This window comes from Toxotes jaculatrix, chromosome 7, assembly GCF_017976425.1.
Source record: "Toxotes jaculatrix isolate fToxJac2 chromosome 7, fToxJac2.pri, whole genome shotgun sequence".
In the NCBI taxonomy this organism is placed as follows: domain Eukaryota; kingdom Metazoa; phylum Chordata; class Actinopteri; family Toxotidae; genus Toxotes; species Toxotes jaculatrix.
The window spans coordinates 21870045-21883167 of record NC_054400.1 but is presented as its reverse complement, the minus strand read 5'-3'; the positions used below and the strand labels follow the sequence as shown (position 1 = coordinate 21883167).

Genomic DNA, 13123 nt, shown 5'->3' with positions numbered 1-13123 from the left:
TAAAAGAAAGCAACGGGGGGCAAATGGGTGGTTAAAGGTAGGGACAAAAAGAGGGGCAGGGACTGTGAGGAGGGACAGGATTCAAATTCTAAGAGGTAAGATGTCTCCATTGTCAGTGGGGTATATAGCAGGCAGACCAAACTCGCCGGATGGAGAGCTGGCACCACAGAGAAGCTGACTGTTTTTCATCAGTGAAGATCCAAAGGTCAGGATTTAGAAATATCACCATGGCCTCCTTGCACAGTATTTGGATTGCTCTATTTCTTCTATCGCTGATGCCAAGTGACATTGGAGTATCTGGTCGCGCACTAGACACGCTGGGATTTGTGTCACAGTCGCCGAAAACTGCAGATGAATCCTCCGGACCAACTTTACGCGCGGACGAGTTGAGGCGGTGGAGGCGCGGGATCGAGGAGAGCCACCGGGAGCGGTGCGCAGAGCTGGCGGCGCCTTGGCTGGAAAACACGCAGCAAGCTCCTGAGGATAATGCAACCGTGTTGCAACTCCGTGCTCGGCCTTTTTCCCCGGGAGCCTCCCAGGGCCCGGTGTTCCCTGGAAAATCTCTCTTCAGCTTTGTGCGACGGGTTTACCACTGCTGTCAGGAAGGACTAAACTGCAGAAGCGTCAAAGGGATTCAAGGTCGCTTGAGGGGAGGTAAGATAAAACAGATCCATGACTTGTTCTAATAAACTTTGTTCTGATTCTGTAGATCTTAAATTCGTTGGTTTCGTTGGTCTGGACGCACAAGGGCCCTTAACGGGCTGCAGAGTTCAACCAGAAAAATGAGGATCAAGTTTATTTCCCCTTTGGCTGATTCCATTAAATGTGGCTTAAAGCTGCATGTAAGAGTATTTGCTGTAACCACACGTGGGCTGTAGGGCGAGAACCCATCAGCCAGTCTAGAGTCTTTGAGAGGGCAAACCTCTAAACAGTGGTGAGCAGCTCCTGCAGCTGCGTCATAACACAGCGTTTCCATTTCTCACATTTTGATGAAATTGATTTCTTCACCGCATTGATATCAGGTACCTATCTACAGCACGCATGGGATACCAGAGGGAAAATGCAGCCTTGTTCATCTAAAGCCAACATTTTTTGCATTACATTCAAAACTGTCCTGTAACTTCATGAGCTGTGTGGATGATCCAGTTTTGCAAAAATAAAACTTGTCCACCAAAAAATGACGTTTCAATTGAAACACATGCAGGGTGCCGTTTACACTCAGCAGAGTCCATCCAGCATATGGAGCTGAAAGAGTGACTGGGCAGGAATGTCATAAGCTGTAGAAGTGAAAGCTGATGACCTAGAAAAGCAGTTTAGGGGACGTTAAGAGCTTGACTGATGCAGCTGTATTGAGGACTGCGCTATCTGCATACAAATGAGTCTTAGCTGGCTTAATGTCCCCTGTAAGAATTGTTGAGACGTCCTGCTGACAGATTAACAAGGTATTAGGAGTGAAAACATCACCTCTGCGGTCGAGGTTCTTCTCTGATCCCTGGAATTTATCAGAATGGACGACATGTGCGTGTGCTGCTTTGTGACATGAAATGCTCTGTCTTAAACTGTACTGTGACTCTGACAGACTCTTCACTGTCTCTTCTTCTCCTCCTCCCCAGATACAGATGTGGAGTTTCTCTTCACCAGGGACATTTTATCATTGACAGTTACGAGAGCTGAGCTCCACCTTCAGCTTTCCAACCCACAGCACCTGGACATCCATCCTGTGCTTCCATCCATGGCAAAGCGCAGCCTTCCTACAAGGTAAAAACTCTACACTCAAAAGTTCTTTCACTTTTACTGTTTTATACAAATTCTTCATTTCAGCCATCAGTCTGAAGGCCTTCAAAGACAGTGTTGGCCTCTAAGGCTCTCAGGCCTGGTTGAAACTTGTTGTTTCTTGTCTCCTTTAGGTACAGTTTATCTTCATGGGGCAACATGGTGGAGCTGAGAGTGGATCTGCTGTTCCTTTTCCAGAGCCTGCAGGAGACGGCAGGTGGTGCAGGAGGGGGTCCCAGCTTGGTGAACATGCGGCGGATGGTGTTTTCTTCTAGGGGGGATCCGCCAGCTCCTCATGCTCTGCAGGATACTGATGGTGATGTGTGGGGGGATGGGGTTGCCAGCACCTTGCCTGCGCTGGAGCTGGGCTTGGTCCTGGGCTGCAGTCAGGGTGGAGTAGGGGTGTCCTGTGGAGGTGGTGGTGTCCACCTCTCTCACACACCTTTCATGGCTCTGTACTACAGATGAAGTCAGACTGAGACTGGACTGTGTTCTGCATGGAAAGAGACAAACAAGGAAATGATGCACTTCAATATCAAATCTATTAATTTATAAATGTTGTTTTTCACAAAATATATATATATATATAATTGTAAATAGTGAATATGATATACTGTAAGTTTATGGAGTCATTCTTTGGTTATTAAAACTCAATCTAACAATGGCTCTTGACAAGCGTGTGGTCACCTCAGTTAGTGGATGTGCTTCGTCTGCTTTGTTCAGCTGTGTTCGTCTTTTATTCTGCTCCCAGCACCTTTTAGATATGTGGTTCTATTTAAGGAAGTTTTCACAGTTGGTGGGAAAAAGTGGGGGAAAAAAAACAACACCTGGACAAACACAGGGCCCTGTACACGTTGCTGTGACCCTGCTGGTGACCTAGCAGTGACTGCTGTACATTTTCTTAGGGAACATTTTTAGTTTTAGCATTTCAAGGTGTTTACGCATGATTCCAACATGCTTCACGCTGAGGATTAAGGCACAGTACTTAGGACAAATCAAATTGAACACACTCACGCAAACAGCAACACTGGGATGTTGGGAGTCTGAAAAACAGCAGCGACACATTCTGATAAAATAGCACATTTATTAAAAAGAGACAGCATTTATCAGCATTTTCCATTCTGCAGCTGTATGCCACCACTGAGTAAAATCAGGGGTCTCCAATACATTTTCCAGTCCACCTGCTGCTGCCTACAGCCCTCAGAAGAGCATTTTCTAATCCGACACATGTATATCGATACAGTAGGACTCATAGTTAGGCACACACTCACTGTCTCGCACACTCACACACCGTGCGATCGGTGGCAGACCTCGCCGTTTGTCTATGTGGCCTGCTGCCTGGACGATGGTTGAAGTTGTCTGTCGGCTGTAAATTTGTCTCAGTTTAAATTCATCTCACACGTTCAGCTGCTTTGAAAATGAGACACAAGGGAAAACAGCATCAAGCTGAAAATAGTCTTCTCAAAAACAAATTTAATAACAAAGCAAATTAAAAAAAAAAAAACACGACTCTTTCAATTTCAAGAAGACCGGTGTCGTGGCAGACGGATAATTAGTGGCGACAAATGTGATGACAAGACGTGACATGTTTGCTGCCCCTGGTTGATTCACTGCTTCACCAGGTGAGGGGGGGGTTGGGTAAGGAAGAAAGAAAACAAGAACCTTTAGCGTCATGTTAGGACACCGTGTTAAAGAATTTGGAAGGAATGACAGCAATTCTTTGGTTCTCGTGGAAAAAAAACCCCAAACAAACAAAAAACAAAACACTGAGAGCAGATCTTCATTCCACTCCAGTTCATTCGGTTGTGAGATGTATAGACAATAACAACAGGTCTGATAAAGGCGGGTGAGGAGCTAAATACCTAAGAGATAAGACCGTATGAAAGTGATGGACATTTACATTTCACACAGATTTCTCAAACCTCTTTGTGTTTTTGACTGGCTTTGCTCCTAGAAAAGCTGAGGTTAACAACAGACTGAAGATTATTAATTCTGCTGAAAGGCGTAATTAACTCCTAATAAGAGCTGTTTGTGTGGAATGAAAATCTAGCCCTGAAAAGTGTGTTTGACACAGAAGAAAAATAAGAGGCTAATATTGATATAAGCCAACAAAAGAGCAACCTCAAGGCGTATGATGGTAAAGCACGTTGTATTCAATAATTCAAGGCAACAAAGACAAACACACACACACAAAAAATGACGATTTTAAAATACATGAGGCAGTGCAAAATGTCACACCAATAAAATATCACGTTTTAAAAACTCAAAAACAAAACAGATCCTGAGGAAAAAATTCAAACATACAAATCCAAGCGTATTATAAAATATCTCCAGATCAGCCCCACTCAGATTTAAATTATATATAATAGAATGGAAGATCCCACATTTTCAGACATAATCTCATCTATTTGACTTTCCGACAGTCAGTTCATCTGACTGCCCGTTAAATTTTTTTATACTCTGTACCAACAACCGTTCCTCCCCAGAAGAAAGGCCACAAAGTCTTCTTCACAAGAAAAATTACCACAAACAAAAAAAAACCAAAACAAGACACCCCTTACACCTCAGCTACAGCACAAAAGTGATGAGATCAAAACTGTTGTCACACAATAAAACGTGTGATCTTGTACCTTATATACACACGCAACTGTGTAGACTTGCAGAGGAACAGAACACGGTGACTTTGGTGCTGAATTTAAATTTAAACTTTTTGCATCTTTTCAGAGGAAAAAAAAAGGTGCTTATATGTCTTAAATATGTTGAGTTGAGTTTACAACAAAAACGAAGAACAACAGAAACCCCCAAAACCGTCAACGACTTGACTGAATATTTTCTGGCACTGACTTCTTGCCCAACATCAATCAAAATGGGAAGGAGAATCGAGGAGTGAGGGAGGATCCGCAACACCTGAATTATTAACCGTTTTTCAAGTACTGCATATGGCAACAGCAATACTGGTGGGAGGGAGGGAGGGAGTCGGGGGACATTTAAGACGCATTAGTGAAACAGGCAAAGTTACAAAATTGTCCTTGGAGTAGAGCTAAGCACTTAAGGGAGGTAACTAGATACATAAATAGGAGGGTTCACAACACAACTCTACTAAAAACAAAGAACAAAGCTGCTTTTCAGTTTGCATATAAAGCAGAAAGTGGTGTCCTAGTCCAAAAGTCGAGACTAAAAGACAGTCGAAGCGGACTCTGATAATATGGCCATGTAGAAAAAAAAAAAAAATCCAAAGGATCAAAGATCACGTTTTATCCCCCAGTTTGTTCAATCAATTCAAGGACCGGAACAAGTAGCTTAATTGCACTGAAAGTTCACACTGAATTAACAAAACAAAACAGTCCGCGTTTAAAAAAGGTTTAAGACGACAGATCTGAACAGGCTGAGTGAACTATGTGGAAACACTGAGCCAATGTTGATCTGGAACATCTGGTAAACATTTGATTTTCTACTTTGTGTACTGTTGTGCTTTCTCATCTCTTACTGCAGGTGGATGAACTTGTGGTAAACACAGAGCGACTTTGTATGAAACGCGTACATTAGCTGGCACAGGTTTGTTATATTAGCACTGAGCTGCAGTGTCTTGTTCTCTCAGAGTCAGATAACATGGACTGAAGCTCACGGCCTATCAGAGTCAACACAGCATTCTGTTTTAAATCAAAAACAAACAAACAAAAAGAATGATAACTTCCCCCTCCAGTCTAGCCATGATGTAAAAAGTGGAAAAACTCTGATCCACTGAATCAGCTGTTATTATCGATTTTATGTGGTGAGCGTGCTGTACGCCCAATCACGCCCAGTTAAACCGTTAAACCCCCACAGAAACGTCACAGACATGAATTTGCAAGCTATCTGTTGAATTAAACGGGTCATCAAGTTTTCCTTGTCTGACAAAAGAAAAGACATTCTTTGGTGAAACAAAAAAGGCAGGCATGCATAATGAATGAATGAATAGAAAAAGGCAAAGATCACCTAAAATACAGCAATGTAATGATCACGACTCACTTTCACAGCATAAACTTTGCCTCTCACTAAATGCAAGTACGGTGTCTGTTACTGAAAGAAAACGCTGAAGGTTCAACATTCTCACCGTGTGAAGTCTGAAGCTTAAAACGAATTTATCCTTTAAAAACAAAAAAGAAAAGAATCCAACAAGGACTTTCAATTTGTGATTACTTTTGAGGACACTTTTTATGACCCTTAGTCAACAAGTTTGTGAAACCTAACCAATATTTATGTAAAGGCAAGCCGAGTTAAGACAGCAGACAGCGAATAATCCTGCCAGCTACACAGCTGGTTCTTTCTTCTTTCAGCATCTTATGGCAAACAGATGATGGCACGTCAACGCAGGACTAACTAGATCTGAGTGGACAGACACAAAAATGCAACGAGTTGAGAGAAAGTGGGAGTCTCTCAAATGGCAACTGTAATTCCACTAACCGTGTGACTCATGGTTTCTATTCTACTTGACCAATTTCTAAGCAGCACCATTTCCAATTCAAAGGTAACATGTCTGACCAGATGCTGAGCAGGAGGGTTAAACAGAGTGTGCTTCCCTGCAACACCCAGAACAAAACAATGCTTCTAGTTTATAAACCGGGCCCAGACCAATCACTCCTGAGCATCTCTTAGCTGCTGAAATGTGGTTTCAAACCGTGAAGACTGGTATATGTAAATCCTGCCCAGTCGGAGTGGAAATGACTAATATTGTTCAAAAGGGTCAGCAGAGGTGGATGCGAAACACATTCACAAAGAAGCGCACAGCATACACTTCCTACATCTCCTTTTCCTTCCTCAACGGTACAATTCACCAGCAGCATTTGTTTCATCTTGCAGTGGCTTTCCGAAAAGTTATTGTCTCTTTTTGTTCCTTTCGTCATCCTGATTTTCTCCAAGCCTTCAGCTCTCTCCCGTGTGTATGCTTTAACCTGTGCTGATGTTGTCACCTTGACCCCCTCCCCCCCTTCTCTCCCCCTCTCTTCATAGTTTCACCTCCGTCTTGTCCTCCTTACGTCTCCTCAACCGCTAGTTTGAGCTCACAGCCGACAGAGGCAGAACAGTGTGGGGATGAACACCCCAAACGCCACAAGAATGGGAAACATTAGGCTGCTGTTGTCGGCTGCGTATGGGTTTGGTGTTCGGGGGCCTGACTGGACCCTGTACTTAGAACCTGTTGGGACCTTTTTCTTCCCACCTTCCTCGCCTCCTTCACTGTATTCCTCTTCTTCCTCATCTTCCTCGTGCTTCTCCAAGCCAGGGTGAGGCTGAAGTTTTGGTACATCTGTCAAATAAAAGAGGACGGAAGGAGTTAGTACCACAGTCCCACATAAAGAATGGTACACAGAAAAAAACCACTGCTATATAACACTACCATTACTAAAGGACAGTTTAAAACTGATGCAGTAGATACAGCAAATACACTGTGATTGGCCTTAGCAGCATGTCTCTCAGCGGCCAGACAAGCACAGTGCTTACAGGTTGTCGAGCGAGACATGGGAAGTTTTAATGCAAAATGTTAATGGTTACAGTACGTGTGCCGTCGCAGGACTCACCTTCTAACGTGCCCTTCATCACGTAAAGAGCACAGATCTTGGGGTTGTCATAATAACCCTGAAAACCGAGAACAGCAGATAAAAACAAATTCCAAATGAAAGTAAATAACATGTATTTATGTACGAAAAACTAGGATTTTAAAAGCACAGTTGAGTGGTGATTAACTAAGGCAGAATAAAATGGTACAAAAAAACAAAAACAAAGACGATACAGTTTTATTGGTCAATGATCCCGTTTGCTTTCAAGAAACAAGGTTGGAGCGCCCTTATCTTCCTATGATGTTCAGTTTGACACAAAAGCAACCATTAAAAATGCCTCCCTTCTTTGTTTTTAGTCTGCAAAAGAACAGACAGCATGTCCCACTTCCATCTCTTTAGAGCAAGAAAATGCAGAGAGAACTAGTGATCTACAAAAAAATAAAAAGAGGAAAGAGGTCACTGCGGAAAAAACTTTTTTGAAGTATGCCATGCTACAAATGTAGCCTATAGCCAAGTGTTCTACAAACCCACAAGCAAAATCCTCTATTTGTTAGAATCCAGGGCTTAGAGAGAATACTAATCATGTTAGAAGAAATAAAAAGAACAATATTATTCCTATGGCCTGCAGCAACCTCATGAGCATTTGTGAGTAGTTCCCAGGCTTAAAAACAGAATGAAATGTAATCTCTCTCTGACTGATGTTTTACTGGGTTGGAAGTAGTGGTGCATGTAGGGCCTAGAGTAAACAACCATGTGTCAACCCCATGGGGACAAGATAACTCTAACTGAAAGTCATTCTGTGGGGCATTTTATAAAATAATCACAATATATTCATGGATTTTTTCCCAAGTTTTACTACACAAGATTAAATTAAACCTATGTTGATACACAGTCATCCACTGTTTTGGTCAATAAAAAGTCAAGCCGACAGTAACAGAAGTATAGTATCATAGTATGAGACGGTGCTGTACTGATACCTGATAAGAAGAATGTAAAAGGAAGCGCAGTCCATGTCAGGTTGTGTGAAGTGACTAAAAAGTAGAGAACTGCTGGAGGGTAGTGTGAAGGGGAGACACATGAACCAAATTACCAACACTGCTACTGTGTCATGTGGTAGGAGTCGGTAGATGTATGACCAGAGAATAAAACGTGACAAGGAGAGAAGTGAAACAATTACTAACTCATCAGTGACTGTTTTCAGTGGCTAAGAAAGGCCAGGCCACCGACTCCAAAGCCATCCAGCTTTCTTTTTTTAAACAGTACTAACAACAGATTTTTTTTGGATATCACTATATCCTTTCGTAAATCACAGTAACCGACGATCACATCTATGAAACAAAGGCAAGCGACCACTAACTTGAAGAGGAGGTGAACAGTAGAGAATCTGAAACATGATTTTCCGAGAACAGCAGTTTGGTGAGAGCTAGAGAGCAAAGTTAAAAGCTTCAGTACATGACAAGTAAACAAATACGATAAAGGCCAACCACATTTGAGTCTCTTGTCAGTGATTTGCATGGCCCACACACTCCAACTGGCTGTCAACAGCCCCTTTCATGTGAGGGGTTCATTATGCAAATGTGCTGTCAATTTTATATGTCAGCCTCCCGTCTGAATAAGCTCCAAGAGTCAAAGTTATGGTGGCAATTTCATTTTGTCAGACTACCACTTCCAAAGAGCTCAAGTCTGAAATGAATGCACGTTAATGTGCAGTGATATAAAAGGAGTGACTTGTTCTGGTTTATTCTGAGAACTATAATAAACTTGTCATTTCTTATGGATAAGGAACATTTTATATGACAATTACTTTATCTAGATATGTTCTGTTATTGTGGAAGTTAGTCTGATGACTATTTTGACTTCTGCTTGAATTGCTGCCTTTTATTTTAAGTAACAACACTTTAGTAAAGTTTTCAACTAATCTCTGTCCATTGCACATAGCTGCCTGTTGCCATCCTAAATTAGTAAAACACTACCTAAAAAAAGAAAATAAATGAAACAATGAAACAGCTAAAGTATCACTGTTACACACAATATATAGTTATTTTCCATAGAGAAAAGAAAGAAATAAGATTAAGAAAATTTCAAAAGTAAAATTACTTTGACTTCCCAGAATATAAAACTATCTTAAACTGCCACCTCATTGTGTACCAGCAGGCGGACACAACCAATCTGCCAGCCAATAAAATTACCACGTGTGAGCCATTCCTCCTTAAAAGATGCCATATAAATTAACAAATGTTGTTTACATTCAGCTAATTAGTTTCCACATTTAAAGATGTGCATTGTTTACATCCATGTTTGCTTTAATTGTCAAACAGAGTGAAACCATTGGAAGGAAAGTGCGTTGCACCACTCTTGCGTGTGTATCTCATCTGTATCATGTGCGCACAATACAAACAAAATCCGGACCAACTCCTAACAAACACTGCTCCGGGCACTACTTGTCAAAAACTCCACAGAGCAACTTGAGCTGATATTGCAGCAGCACAAATGTATACAGTCCCACCTGATCAACCTGTTTAAACAGGAACAAGTCATTAAAATGCCATTCAAAGGTGTAATGACAAAATAAGGAAATCCTCCTTCCGACAGTCAGTGATATCCAGAAATTTCTCCAGTAATCAAAAAACAAAAAAACCCCCTCACCTTTACAAACTCCACAGTGAGCTTTCCGTTGAAAGTGGACACCTCTCCTTGCACACTCAGCTTCCCACGTCGAATAGAGAAAGGCACTATCTCATCATGAGCGGTACTGTGACCCACTCGATCAAAGATATCCAGGTCCTTCACCACCACATGGCCGTTCAGACGGACGTCAAACACCTAGAAAATCATATTTACAAATCAACAGTGATTCACGGTGCCACCAATAGACTACACTTATGAAGATCCAAACAACTCTCAGAGAACAGTATGGACACCAGTGTACAGTGACATGCATATTAAAACAGAAAAAAATGGCATGCCTATCATGTTAGATATGAACTGGAGAAAAAAAAAAGGAAAAAAATAAAATAAAAGCATAAATAGAAACATCAAACTGTGCAGGTGAAAACGACAACTTCATTAAATAAACACACTACAATACACTAGAATATCTCTATATTACCATACCTTTTGTTGTGACTGGGCGAAGTAAACTTCTGCATACTTCATAACCAGTATGTAGTCTCCCTCCTCACGAATGGGGATATCATATCCAAAAGTGTCCTCGTTATAGCGCTCTGTCTGATACAGAATCTGGTCCTCTGGACTGGAACGCAGAATTGGCAGACGCACCCCATAATCAGAGGCTACAAAGGAGAACAGCATCAGGTTCAGTGTGCACTTTCTCCACAAGACCACATTAATAGTTGCATCTCTGCAAAAACGATCGTGTTTTAAGTGAAGCAAAGCGCCACATTACGCAAACCCTGACCTTTTGCTGCACTCAGGGCTCCTCTGTCTTAAATGGCAAGTTACAATACTGTGTACACTCCAACTTTCAGTTACAGTATATCTGCCTCCTAACTGAAGCCAGGAATGAGTCTACAGTCAATTAGTTATCATATCGTCGCCTGCTTCCTCTACATGCTGAGAGGGGCGGAGCTGTAGTCTTCTATGCTGACTCCTCAGTAGTTTGAGGTTACTTGCGGAAGCGAGACCATGCAGAGGGTTTCTGCTGGAAATTTATCAGGCTCGGGTGAGCAGCATTTACCTTCACAATGTCACTCTCAGCAACACCTTACAGGTGAAGCAAAGCACGCAGACTCATATTAGCGAAAACGTCCACTCACCTTTACCAATTTTTCCTTCCAACGGGTCCTTTTTGAAGTGAATACCGTGCACGTCTACATGCGCTTCACCCCCGGCATTTACAGCCCAGATGACCCGTTCAGAAAGGCTGGGGGCCCCGCCGTCCGCCAAACACTGCTCTGCCAGCAGCGACAGCACCGCTGCGAACAGACCGGCGACGAGCCGCGCCGTGACCCGCTGCATTGCCACACACAGCCTGGTCCTAGACACAGAGACAGACAGCGTCGGCATCTGTTTGCATGCAGCACAGACTCAGATTATGCATGGAAGTCACCCTTTCACATGTAACATTAACCACCTTTCACATGTAACATTAACCACATACGGTTAGCTAGCGTACGGAGCTAGCAAGCTCGTCTTGACATGCAACGTGATATCTGTAAGTTAGCCAGTATGCTAACGTTAACAGTACCAATACCGGCAGTAGCATTAGCACAAAAGCGCACAGTGACCCAGAAAAAGACAGTGTAATTATAAACAGGCATTCTGGTTTAACGTAAACCGACTCCTGACCTAACGTTACCACCTCAGTATTAATTAGTCAAACACTAATTAATAAAGCGAAATTAGCAGCGAGTAACGTTGGTCAGTTAGGCTAGCTAGCTAACCTACCTGTCTAACCAGAAATATTTGGTCTATGGGAGCCTGGCTAACGTTCATGCAAATGCCTCTTACCTTCCTCTTTCACCAATATCTTCTACCTGTCTTTTGCCAATGTGTAAGCTTATCTCTGCTGATACAGTCTCACCAGCTGCCTATACTCTAAACTGTAAGATAACTTGACTGTGTGCAGATATTCCCAGTCGCTGGTGGCCACAGCCTGCTACACTGACTTTCATTCAATGTGTGCATCCAAACTAACATTTGCTCTGCCAGTGTGCAGGAGGCGGAACAGCGCTACCTAACCTTAGACTTCTCTTGGCCAATGACTGACAGATACTCTGTCGAATCGCCTCCTCCTGTTAAGATTTCCTCAACTACTGAGGAAACTAACACCATTCCGTATCACAGACCAATCACACCGTACCTTACACCATGTACAAATAACGACTTTGATGTGATCATCAAGAATCAAAAGTCACAGATTTTGAGGTTTGTAAACAATTTATGGCCGAATTCTGACACTGACTGACAGAAGCATGAAGAAAAAAAAGACCCGTGTCTTTTTCTAAAATCAAGTGAGGAAGTTGGGATTTTTCCTTACCCTGAGTTTAGCGTTTCAGGCAGAAATCTCAGGTTGTGTCCACACCCCATTCTTTAGACTGAATGGCAGTTAAGCATCTATGTCCTAAATCTAAAGTTAAGCGGTGGAGCCACTGTTTATTCTTCAAATAAGACACCAGCGTGCTAAACGAGGGGATTTTTTTGTGTGTTGTAGATGATTTTTTTCTTTTCTTTTCTTTTTTTTTTTTTAACTTCCATTATTTTACCTTTATTTGCCTTATATTCTTTCTCGTTGTAAAGTGTTTTTTCTTTAATCATTAATCTTGCCACATGTACAGTAAGGTATTTGTATTGACTTGGTCATGTCAGTTACCAGTTCTACTTATGCTGACAGCTAAAAGTTACATATCTTAAACAGATTATTTCCTAAATTATTATTCAGGGGACTGAAATGTCTAAAGGGAAAAAAAATACACACGTACGTGTTCTTTAATAAATCTTCACGCCCCCCTTCTTCCGGTGTGACGTGGACCCCGACGTCTCTTGTCCAATCAGGAGAGTCCAACGCAGCGCGCACACGGTTCACTCGAGAATTTTACAGAAAGGAATGAATGGAGATAGTTGCTATGGCAACAGCATAACCTCCTTGGATGACAGGTGTTTCATGATTGTTTTTTTCTTTACCTAACACAGCGTTAGTAAACATACAGTTAAATGCCCTCTATTCTTAACACGAAGCAAACATACTTTCTTGTGTGGTTAAATAGTTACTACAGCTGATGCTGTTAAGCATTAAATCAGTATTTGCAGTACATTAACAGGAAACTCTTCCAAAGTCATGATGTTACACATGTGCA

The 13123-nt window shown here is 42.0% G+C and overlaps 2 protein-coding genes across 2 annotated transcripts; one reads left to right on the top strand and one right to left on the bottom strand.

Annotated features, from left to right (window-relative positions):
* Positions 1-275: 275 nt before the first annotated feature.
* si:ch211-170d8.2 (uncharacterized protein LOC571755 homolog) lies at positions 276-2427 on the top strand. The gene is made up of 3 exons (XM_041042046.1): positions 276-654; positions 1614-1758; positions 1908-2427. Exons 1-3 carry the CDS (start codon positions 276-278, stop codon positions 2239-2241), a joined length of 858 nt encoding a protein of 285 aa, XP_040897980.1. The 3' UTR covers positions 2242-2427.
* Positions 2428-3905: 1478 nt separating this feature from the next.
* mlec (malectin) lies at positions 3906-11958 on the bottom strand. The gene is made up of 6 exons (XM_041042612.1): positions 11778-11958; positions 11084-11304; positions 10422-10600; positions 9954-10130; positions 7329-7386; positions 3906-7057 (listed from the first exon to the last, which is right to left on the bottom strand). The coding sequence occupies exons 2-6, from the start codon at positions 11283-11285 to the stop codon at positions 6813-6815; spliced, it is 861 nt and encodes a 286-aa protein (XP_040898546.1). The 5' UTR covers positions 11286-11304; positions 11778-11958; the 3' UTR covers positions 3906-6812.
* Between the last annotated feature and the right edge of the window lie 1165 nt (positions 11959-13123).

Coding starts and splice junctions, on each gene's coding strand:
- si:ch211-170d8.2 (XM_041042046.1), top strand. CDS start 276: ATGCCAAGTGACATTGGAGTATCTGGTCGCGCACTAGACACGCTGGGA. Junction 655..1,613: donor TCAAGGTCGCTTGAGGGGAG/GTAAGATAAAAC, acceptor CCTCCTCCCCAG/ATACAGATGTGGAGTTTCTC. Junction 1,759..1,907: donor AAGCGCAGCCTTCCTACAAG/GTAAAAACTCTA, acceptor TGTCTCCTTTAG/GTACAGTTTATCTTCATGGG.
- mlec (XM_041042612.1), bottom strand. CDS start 11,285: ATGCAGCGGGTCACGGCGCGGCTCGTCGCCGGTCTGTTCGCAGCGGTG. Junction 10,601..11,083: donor GGAAGGAAAAATTGGTAAAG/GTGAGTGGACGT, acceptor TCTCCTTTGTAG/CCTCTGATTATGGGGTGCGT. Junction 7,387..9,953: donor TCACTGTGGAGTTTGTAAAG/GTGAGGGGGTTT, acceptor CTCGGTTTTCAG/GGTTATTATGACAACCCCAA.